At 40.9% G+C, this 11,320-nt stretch overlaps 1 protein-coding gene across 2 annotated transcripts; it reads left to right on the forward strand.

The window, feature by feature from the left end:
- Positions 1-432: 432 nt before the first annotated feature.
- Positions 433-11,096, forward strand: DUT (deoxyuridine triphosphatase). 2 transcript variants are annotated; one of them, XM_088657463.1, is made up of 8 exons: positions 433-585; positions 2,321-2,443; positions 3,961-4,052; positions 5,760-5,873; positions 6,460-6,504; positions 8,895-8,969; positions 10,643-10,713; positions 10,954-11,096. In XM_088657463.1, the coding sequence occupies exons 1-8, from the start codon at positions 548-550 to the stop codon at positions 11,008-11,010; spliced, it is 615 nt and encodes a 204-aa protein (XP_088513589.1). In that variant the 5' UTR covers positions 433-547; the 3' UTR covers positions 11,011-11,096. The 2 variants fall into 2 exon arrangements, with proteins under 2 accessions (XP_088513589.1, XP_088513590.1); XM_088657464.1 differs by lacking the exon at positions 5,760-5,873.
- The last annotated feature ends 224 nt before the right edge of the window (positions 11,097-11,320 follow it).

Consider the following 11,320-nt stretch of genomic DNA (forward strand, 5'->3'; position numbering starts at 1 on the left):
AATTCTTCCATCACTGTTACAGCAAGTCATGGTTAACAAATCCATACGGAATATAATATCTATAAAGCAGCATATGAACATTAACAAAATAGCTCACTAATGTGAGTGGAGCTACATGCTGCAGCCGTGCAAACAAATAGCAACTAAAAAACAACCTTAGCGCCTTCAAGTTCACACACGCACCCTTTACACCAGTCTTCCTCAACTCCCATGCTCCCTAACTAGCAGGACCAGTGGTCAGGGATGATGGGAATTGTAGTCTCAAATCATCTGGATGGCCGAGGTTGAGGAAGCCTGCTTTACACCATGACTCATAACCTTTCAGAGTTCCCGGCTTTCCCAAAGAGCAAAATCAAGATGTATGGGGCGGGACAGAGCTCACAGCAGGGGCCGATGGGAAATGTAGTCCACAGACTCCATAGCCCTCTGGCGGTGGTTTGAGGGGTTGCATGAATAAAGCAACGCTTCTTGCCGTGCTTGGCTGAGGCAGGTGACACCACGGCTGGGTCAGCGGTGAAGCCCGAACGCAGGCCTGCAGGCGACAGCCATGGCCGGGCGCTTCCTCCGGTTGCTCTTCAGGGGCAAGTAAGGAGCGGGGCGGGAGAAGGGAAAGTCTCAAGAGGGGCCGGCCAAAGCGATAGAAAGGGCGCCGCCGCCGCCATTATTCCCTCTCAGGTGAAAGGGGTCGACCAGCCGCACCCGCAGGGGCGAAGCGCCGCCTTTCCCCTCTCCTTTTGGGGAAATTGGTTTCTCCCACCAAGGAGCGCCCTCAGCCTTGGGGACCGTACTAACGAAGCATGGGGGAGGGGGGGAGAGAAGAGATAAACCTGGGGAAAGTAGGGGGAAGTGTGCGAGGTGTAAATTTCATTTCATTTCGACTCCTGTTCCCCACCCCACCTCAAAAAAACCTAAATAAACCCAGAAACGAGTTTGCGCTAGAAACCTATTACTCATGCTATATTTCTCATGGTTGCAAAATTATGAATGTAGGAAGAAACAATGAGGGGTTGTGTGAGTTGTTTTTTTATAGCGTAGCTGTAATAACTGGGCAGCAGCATGTGACTTATCTCTTCCCCCAGCCAACCATTTCATACTGCATTGCATTGCAATTTTGTTTCCCACCCTTTTCTCCAAAGGAGCTCAAGGTGGAATTACATACAGTACTGTAGTTCTCTTTCCCCTTCTTCGTTGAACCCTCCACAACAACCCTGTGAGGCAGGTTAGGTTGAGAAGAGGCGGCTGGCCCAGCCATAAAAGGCTGTGCCTTGCAGCAACGAATCTTTTACCCATGTAAAAACGCGGAGAGAAGAGCCCTGCCGGATGAGTCCAAAGGCCCATGATATTCTAGCCCAGCATTCTGGGATCACAGCAGCCAACCAGATGGCAAGCCTGCAAGTGACATGTGAGCGGAAACAGTATCTGATTCCCAGGGTACTTATTTTATTTAGTGCATTCATTTATATCCAAGCTTCCCTCCAAGTCGTGCAAGGTGCTTCTTCTGCTTTCTCTCAATTTTATCCTCACAGCAAACCTGCGAGATAGGTTAGGAGAGAAAGTGAGTGGCTGAGACTGAGTAGAGATTAGAAACCGCCGCCCCCGTCCCCCTGGTCTTAATCCAGCACTCTAACCACGGCACCACACTGCCAATGGACGTCTACTTGGAAGTAAGCACCATCGAGTTCAGTGGAGACTTCCTCCCATGTAAAATGTGCATAGGGTTACTAACTGAAGTCTTCTTTCTTGTGGTGGTGGGCTTTTTTTAACAATAGTTTTAAACGAATATATTTATTTGACATTATTATAATAATCAAATCTCACCCGCCCCAATATGGAGCTGCTTTTTTTCGGGGAGGGGGAGATCACAGAACTGTAGAGTTGTCAACTCCCCTAGAACTGAGGGTTTCTTCATTTGTTTTGCTCATTTGGGCAGCTCCCGCTTTATCCAGGAGAAAACGATGAATGGAAGTGGGTGGATTCCAGTGCGAACTCGGAAAGTCGTTGCGCGGAGGGTAGCTTGGGCTCCTCTACATTTCCCCCCCTCCATATCTCTTGCCTCCAAAACTAGAGTGACTGACGGCACATCCTTTTCCCTCATTCGCCCCGCCCCCCTCTCTCGCCCATTGGTGCTTGCGTTGAAATTCCCGCGCGCGCGAGGGAGGCGGTTAGGCGGGGAGGGAAAAAGCGCGGGCTTCTTCATTTTCCTCAGGATTAACAGCCTCTCCTTAACTCTTGTTTCTCCCGCCTTTTTGTGTGTGTCGCTCTCTCTCTTTCGCGCTCCCAACATGCCTTGTTCTGAAGCGGACCTCGCCTCTTCCCCTAGCAAGAGGCCAAAAGTCTCCGGCTGTGAGGCTCCCGGCGAGAAACTCCGCTTCTCCAAGCTGTCTGAAAACGCGTCCGCTCCTTCCAGGGGCTCCTCCCGGGCTGCGGGCTATGACTTGTACAGGTGAGGGAGAGGGCTTTGGCCCACCGCTTAACAATGTACCGGTATATACATAGCATAGCTGCCAAGTTTTCGCTTTTCTCGCGAGGAAGCCTATTCAGCATAAGGGAAAATCCCTGTAAAAAAGGGATAACTTGGCAGCTATGATACATAGAGAGAGTTCTAATCCTGCTTGTTTCTCAGAGTGGTTTAAGAATCCTGGAAAGAGCCTTTTTCACTTTTAAGAACAGGGTGGAAACAGAGTGTTGCCACAACCCATTTATCAAGGTCAGGAGTCAATGCATTCATCCCCACACCTCCTAGTTGTGTCTTTAAGAGGACTGGGTGAATTAGTGGTGGATCAGGCTAAGGCAGCCCTGTATAGGAAAGCTTTTAAATGTTTTAATTGTGTTTTGGTATATGCTGGAAGCCGCCCAGAGTGGCTGGGTCAACCTAGTCAGATGGACAGGGTGCAAATAATTATTATTATTAATTCAGCAATTCCTTCACTAAAGTCTGATGCCAGTTTTCACCACTCTGATGCAAACCATAAAGAGATTTATTTAGTTAATAAAATTATTATTATTAAAAAATTAGTTTTTCAAATTAAAATTTTACAAAGATATATCAAACATAAATAATAAAAACAAGATTCCTAGGAATCTCCTGGGCTTCCATCTTTCCCTTTGTGGGTCCTATTATTAATCATTCCCTCCTGCATCTTTTATGATGACCCACATCTTTTACATCTCCATTGTGTCCAGAATTCACCCTTAAACTACCAGAGATATTCCAATCCTAACAATTTCACAAGTAGGGGTTTTCCAAATGAAACAAATCCCATCCCTGAATTCCTGGAATTTTGGCTAAATTGTTTCTTCCTCTTGCAGTCATTAGCTATGGGTCTGTCACAAAAAGATACTTATTATTTAAATGTATTGTTTTGCATTTCCTCACAGTGGTGCTTAAGGTGGCTAATGGGGGGGTCCCCCGCACACACACCTCCACCCCTTAATTAAAGCACTCCTCAAAACCTGCTTGAGAGACACATCACCTAATCGGAGATGGGGTGGTTATAGAGCGCAAAGTGACTTCATTTTCATGTGCTTGGAGGCAGGCTTTAACGCAAAACAGTAGTGCTGAGCACCTCTTTAGATTGCTAACCTGGTGTTACTATCTGTATACAGCAATTATCTAGGACAATTTTAGTCTTCAATTTATTTTTTGTTTGCACCCAGGACCTTATCTCCAGCTTACACCATGCAACCCAATCAGAAATGTTTACAGCCCGTACAGTTCCTTGTTTTTCAGAGCTAGAGTGACCAGATGGAAAAGACCTTGATGTATAAAAGGGAATTTTGACATATGTGATTCATCACGTTCTGGGGCCAAATGGCAGAGGAAGGCCATTCCCTTCAGGCATTGTGAGCTCCCAGAACACCTGGCTGGTTATGCCTAGAAATTGAATGCTGGTCTGATGGTCATGCTTAACAAGGCAATTGGTATTTCTTGTAATAACATAAATTTGCTTGCTTTCCTAGTGCATATGATATTGAAATCCCTGCTTCAGGGAAGGGTGTAGTGAAAACAGACATTCAGATTGCCCTTCCTTCTGGATGTTATGGTCGAGTAGGTAAGTTGCAAAACAGAAAGCTTCTAATCTTGCAAATTGCTTCTTAAGACTATTCTCCTGAGAACTATGCAATAATAATTTAAATTCTCTATGTAAGTATTTCCTGGAAAAGATCTGCAAAACCTGCAGGAGTACATTAGTTTTATAGTCCCTTGTATTGAAGAAGTACCGGTTTTTTTCATCTATAAGATGCCCCCATGTATAAGACGCCCCCGATTTTTGAGGACTCAGATTTAAGAAAATGGGGGGGGGGAGATATGTCCGTGTATAAGATGCTCCCTAATTTTTGACATTATTTTTTAGGGAAAAAACCTAGTCTTAAACACGGAAAAATAAGGTAATTATGAGTTTGCAGCCTAGGGGAACTTTTTAGTAGCCTTTCTTAAAGCTTTATTTAGCAGCCATATTAATAAATTCATTTATGTAAAACTAAATTAGAACACCTTAATTTTTATGTATCTGAAGCCTGTTTTTTTGTTGTTGTTACTTTGCATTTGGAAATCTGATAATTATACAAATACCACCCATAAAGTCCAGTCCTAAAATTTGTTGGGTCTGCAAATACAATTTTCTTTTGAAATCAGTTAAAGACTTCTTGTCCAGTTACATAAGTGGTGAATTGTGATAGCACCATGATCACAATTTCTAGCTAGTTCAAGACCTCTATTTAAGATTAAATTCAGGGTTGCCTCCCTTATTGGTTCCATGGTATTAGCAGATCAGGGTTTTGGGATGCGATTCTGTAAAACATTTCAGTGCACATTTAGCTTCAATAAATGAAAGCAAACTCAGTGTGTGTTTCCCTTTGTAGTTGTCCTGAGCTTAGTACCAGCACAGAAGTGAACTCTAGGTATATTGAGTTGGAACTTCGACACATCATTTGTATTCCAGTCCTTCAAGAATTTTTGTATATGCTTAATGTCCTTGTGTCCTGGGTCCTTGTGAGGGACCCAGGTGGTGCTGTGGGTTAAACCACTGAGCCTAGGGCTTGCTGATCAGAAGGTCGGTGGTTCGAATCCCTGTGATGGGGTGAGCTCCCGTTGCTTGGTCCCAGCTCCTGCCAACCTAGCAGTTCGAAAGCACGTCAAAATGCAAGTAGATAAATAGGAACCGCTACAGCGGGAAGGTAAACGGCGTTTCCATGTGCTGCTCTGGTTTGCCAGAAGCGGCTTTGTCATGCTGGCCACATGACCTGGAAGCTATACGCCAGCTCCCTCGGCCAATAATGCGAGATGAGCGCGCAGCCCCAGAGTCGGTCACGACTGGACCTAATGGTCAGGGCTCCCTTGTATGATTGCTGTACCTTTTTGCTTATATAAAATGAGTAATAAACTTATACTGATGGGCTAAAATGTTTTTTTCCCCACCTCAAATGAAAAGGATTGCAACATACTAAAGAATGTATTGTAGCGGTTTTGTCAAGCAATGTAGGTTTCTACTGAAGTTGAGAATAACCACACCAGATATCATAACGCTAACAAGAAATGTGGATAGAGCTTTCCTTCTTAATCCTGGCTACCTTAACCAAGTTAGTCATGTCCATATGTGTCACTTCATAATGCTCACTAATGTGAGTGGAGCTACATGCTGCAGCCGTGCAAACAATTATTCTAAATGCCAGACAGCTCTCTTACTAAAGCCACTTTAGTCTTTGTACAGTGGTCCCTCGACTTACGAATTTAATCCATTCTGAATGCACATTCGTAGGTCGAAAAGTTTGTAAGTCGAAAAAAGCAGTTTCCCATAGGAATGCATTGGAAACGGAAAAATTCGTAAGTCGAGTAAACCGCAACGGTTTTCCTTTTCGATGTCGAAAAAAAGGTAAGCGTGCGGCCATTTTTTTTCATTCGTAACTCGAGGGACCACTGTATTTTATTTTATTGCTGAAAGAAACTATAAAGGTAAAGGGACCCTTGACCATTAGGTCCAGTCATGGACGACTCTGGGGTTGCGGCGCTCATCTCGTTTACTGGCTGAGGGAGCCAGCATACAGCTTCCGGGTCATGTGGCCAGCATGACTAAGCAGCTTCTGGCGAACCAGAGCAGTGCATGGAAACGGCGTTTACCTTCCCGCCGGAGCGGTACCTATTTATCTACTTGCACTTTGACGTGCTTTCGAACTGCTAGGTTGGCAGGAGCAGGGACCGAGCAACGGGAGCTCACCCCGTCACAGGGATTCGAACCGCCGACCTGATTGGCAAGCCCTAGGCTCTGTGGTTTAACCCACAACGCCACCCGCATCCCAGAAAGAAACTATAATGCTGTTAATGAAACAGTTTAGAAATATTTGTGAAATGTGAAAATATTAGCACAGTATTGAACAACTTGTCGTGGAGGTACATTTTACAAAAAAAAATAGTTTTGATTTTTTGGTTTTTTTTAACTATTTTCCTTTCTTTTTGTTTAGCTCCTCGCTCTGGTTTAGCTGCAAACCACTTCATAGATGTTGGTGGTAAGTCACTTGTTTCTTACACTTTTTAACACTCGGTGGCTTTATCATATACCAGTATATGATAGTAGAAACATACATGGTTGAAATTTGACAGCTGGGTTCACAAGCAGTTGAGACATCTGATATGGCTAACTTCTAGATGGAATAAATTGGATCTCTATCCTAGGTGTTTGCATCCCCAGTCAAATGAGGTTTAGCTTCATGCTACTTTGCAGGAATAGAAGTGGGTTTCATAAAACCTTTAAATGGATTGTTCTAATATTATTTCCACCGCTGCTGCTACTGCCACTCAACACAAGCCTTCAACAAACTACTTTAACTGTTCCAGTAGAGCATGAAATTAACCTGGGTTTGACAACATTTATGCTGCTATGTGTACCATAACCCTAGATTCATAGCTTTAGTTGCAGAATACTGCAAAATCTCGTTACTGTGGTGATTTTTAGGAAGTCTTTGAAGCATATACTCTCATGAGGCTGTGAGGTGCCAGAAGACCCTGAGGCACGTTTTACTTCATAACATTTTCAACTTAAAGGAAGCACATGTTATATGCAACATTTGTGTCTTGGGTAGCAATGAAATGGAGAGAATTTAGTGCTGGATTACCAGGGGACCATGTGGAGTGGAGGTGGGAAATAATATACACTCTATGCTACCCACCCACATCTAACTTGCCCCCATTTTGACCATTCCATTTGCATATCTTTGTCATTGCAATAACTTCACTGGTGGGAGATCCTTGGAAATTCTGTTTTCCTCAGCAAAACTTTTAAAACTGCCAGTAATAATATGCAAACTCTGATAAAGAGTTTGTTTAGGAAATAGAGTACCAGATGCTGTGTCTGGAGAGGAGAAATATAGATCTGGATAAGTAAAGGTGTTTATTTAAGACATCAATTTACCGGTAGTTTCTAGAAAATATCCTACTTAGTGCTTCCTTGTATAGTTCATTATTGTTACTTCAGCCACAAACTGAATATTTGGAATAGTTGGTTCTTGTTATATGTAGTCTTTGGAGTTGAATAAATTAACACAATTCCAGAGAACTCTACTAACTTACTTTAAATGCATACAAATTAGGAATAAGTTTTGAATGCGAGTTTAAACATTACAATTGAGCTTGACTATCTCCTGCTTTTTGTTTTGCTCTTGTATTAAAATCTTGGGAAATTTCTTATGCGTATGAATAGTTGAAGGTTATTGTAATTCTGAAAAAGCCATTATGGAAGCTTCCATAATCTGCATGTGTGTGCTTTTGGAATGAAGGATTTCAACAAAATGTATATTCTTAATCTGGCAGGGAGAGTAGAGAATTCCATTTTATTGCTTAATATTCTTGACACCCACAAACAACTATATTCTGTTACATGGTTTATTTGGTTTGCTGTTAAATTCCTTGAGCAGCCCAGTATTATCTACTTTAGCTGCTTTGACACAAGTTGAGGCAAACAGGAAAGAGTTGTCTACTTGATCTGAACTTCCCTTGCTGTAGCTTTTGCAAATTTGTACTAGTACAGTTGTACGTCCATTTACGTAACCCTCTGGTTACCTTAACTTCGGGATGCGCGCGTGGCAAACCCGGAAGTATTTTACTGGGTTTTGCCGCATGCGCAGAAGCAGTCCTCAGGTTGCGGAAACCCCGGGATCCGACCGGACCTTTGGAACGGAGCCTATCCGCAACCAGAGGTACCACTGTACTGAGAAGACAAGGCTGTTTATATAAGAACTACCAGCATTGGCTCCCTTCACACCCCTCTTTAAAGTAAAATTGTAACAATTCTACACTATAATTGGCCTTTATGACCACTGCTGCTGCAGAATAGAATTTGAAACTAACTGCAAGCTTCAGATTGGAGTTTTGATATTGAACCAGTACTGTTGTATTAAACCTGGTTAAAGAAAGAATAGTTTATTAAACTGGAAACAAGTTATCTAGCCTGAACTCTTCCCCTCACATTCTATTGCGGTTTGCAATTAGGCATTAAGCAATAATTCCCTGTTTTGGGTGTAACATAAAACAGTGGTTTAAAGCAGGTGGGAAACCTGGGCCCTCAAGATGTTGGAAGACTGCAACTCATAATCTTTGGTGGAAGTTGGAGTCCAGCAACATCTGGAGAGCCTGATTTAAATAGACTAGGACTGAAGCATCAAAGCTGGCCAACAAGGATGAAGGTAAGCATGCAGACCCAGTGCCCTTTCTTGTCTTGAGCCGTAAATGTTACATCTGAACTAGCCCTTTTGCTTCAATGTGATACAGGTGTGGCATCTAAGTCAGTTTCTTATTTTAATATTCAGGTGTTTCTAGCAGTCAAGTAAAAGGTGGAATCCCTTAATAAATGTATAATGAAAAGCATCTACTTTCTTACATTACCTGATGTTATCTATTACAGCTGGGGTTATTGATGAGGATTACAGAGGAAATGTTGGTGTTGTACTGTTTAACTTTGGAAAGGAGCCCTTTAAAGGTAAGAATTAAACTTTGAGGTGTAGATATCCACCTGAACTTTGTAGTTTTAAAAAAGGTTTCTCTTTTATGGTGTCCTTTTTAGAAACATGTAAACATTCCAGTCCTCAGTATGAAAGTTCTAATGAAGTTTAAAACTTGGAGCTTCTGGTTGCGGCCTTATTTTAGCCTTGGTGATTCATTTACAAAAGGAGTTTCAATATTCTAGGGTTGTATAGTCAGCCTGGTCTGTATTTTAGAGGATGACCATTCTTCCTGGAGTTTAAGAAGCTCCAAGGGAAAGTAAATAGCAGAACTTCTCTACAGTATTTGCTTTGTGTTTTCAGGTTCAATAGTCCTCTTGCTACAGCTAGTGATGTGGGGTGAGAATATTCTCAAGAATGAGAATATTCTCGGCTAGAAAATTCTCCAGAGAATATTCTCCACAAACTGTAAATTCTAATATAAGAACCAGTTTTACAACCCACATTTAAAAGATCTAGTAAATAATAAGTCAAGCTGTGATATTGCCAGTGTAAGTAATGAATAATGATTCCAGTTATATTACTGGGCATTCACCATTGGCAGTTCTGAAATGGAAGCTACAGAAAACTTTTTTTAAGTTTTAAAAATGCTATTCATTTAATTTGATGAACATTTGAATTCATATGTATTTCAACTATATATAATAGCCTTTTTTCTATTTTGGTGTGATCTTATTCTTAGCAATTCTATACCCTTGGCCATACAGTGTTGTTGTTGTTTTTTTTACAGAAAGTACCTTTAATGCTTTATACACTTAAAATACCTAGGCCTATACAATTACGTGTAACAGCATGTGAGGTGGTCTTGATTTAAACAGTTGACGTTTCTCTATTTTTATTTATGAAAGAATGTGAATTCACTCTATTGCCCAATTGAATAAATCTGTTACGTTTTTGATTGCCATCTGAACAAGTTTATCCATGAAAAAACGTGTATATATATAAAATTATATAATTTTCAATGCATTATAATTATATCATTTTTCAATGCATTAAAATGAATATTCTCCTATTTTAAATGAAAATTCTCTAATATTCTCATTCATCGAGAATATTCTCCAAAAGATTATTCTCGAGAATTTAACATCACTAGCTACAGCAGCAAATGACTGCTCCAGATGTTATTAAAAATAATAGTTTGTGGTGAAATAAAACTCCACTTCAATAATACATCTAGTTACATACATAATCAGAATACAGTAATACATAGTGATGTTGTATTAAATTGAAGTTGGATTATCAAACTTTGAAGATGAATGAAAACTGTAATGGATTCAATACATAGTCTGATGGAACAAGATGCAGGCAGCATTGCTAAGCAAATTTAGGTCTACTCAGTGATTGGGAGGACTGTGAATGAGGGTAGATTGGTTTTAAATCAGAATTTAAATTGCTAAGAAAAACTGATTTTCACCTGAAAATTAATAGTTGGTTCAAGCAGACATGCTGACTGGCTGTATAGCTGTTAAAACATTGATTTACAACTGTAATGGTGACTAATTCAAAACTTGATTATGTAGCTCACATGTGCTGCATAAATTTATATGCTTAGTAAGGAGGCATAGAATTGCAGGATAAATAATTTATATTGCAGTGTTTTTAAAGTATTGATACTATGAAGTCTTAAACCCTTTTTACTTTGGCTTTGAAGTTAAAAAGGGGGACAGAATTGCCCAGCTGATCTGTGAGCGCATCTACTATCCTGAGCTTGAAGAAGTCCAGGTAAGGAGCTTCAAATACTTTGTATCAACAGCTAATTCTTTTTAAAAGGAAGGAGAGGAATTAAATCCTGCTTGCTACTGAATTATACTTTAGCACAAGAGTTTGTCATTCACTACCCACTGTGTTTTATTAATTACAGTAATATTGTACCTAAACATGAAATATATTGTCACATGATTTTCAAAATTAAAGAATAAGAGACAATGACTTTGAGAAATTAATCACATGCCTATCTTTTAGGTTTTGGATGAAACAGAACGTGGCTCAGAAGGTTTTGGATCAACTGGCCAAAAATAAGGATAGCTGTTACTTGTAGTAAATAATTTCATTTCCCTTGGTTTTGTATAGAGCTTTTTTGTATAAATAAAACTTCTTTTGGTAGACTTGCTTTCTGTTCATAAAGAGTTGCTGAAGTTACAACCATTATTCAAGGAAAATAACTTGAAGATGTGTTACAACATACTATTCTCTGCATACTTATGTTCAGTAGGTGTCAATATCATGCTACTGTGGTTTAGTGGTTAAGAGCGGTAGACTTGTAATCTGGGGAACCAGGTTCGCGTCTCTGCTCCTCCACATGGAGCTGCTGGGTGACCTTGAGCTAGTC

Source organism: Zootoca vivipara, chromosome 13 (assembly GCF_965207765.1).
Source record: "Zootoca vivipara chromosome 13, rZooViv2.hap1.1, whole genome shotgun sequence".
NCBI lineage: Eukaryota > Metazoa > Chordata > Lepidosauria > Squamata > Lacertidae > Zootoca > Zootoca vivipara.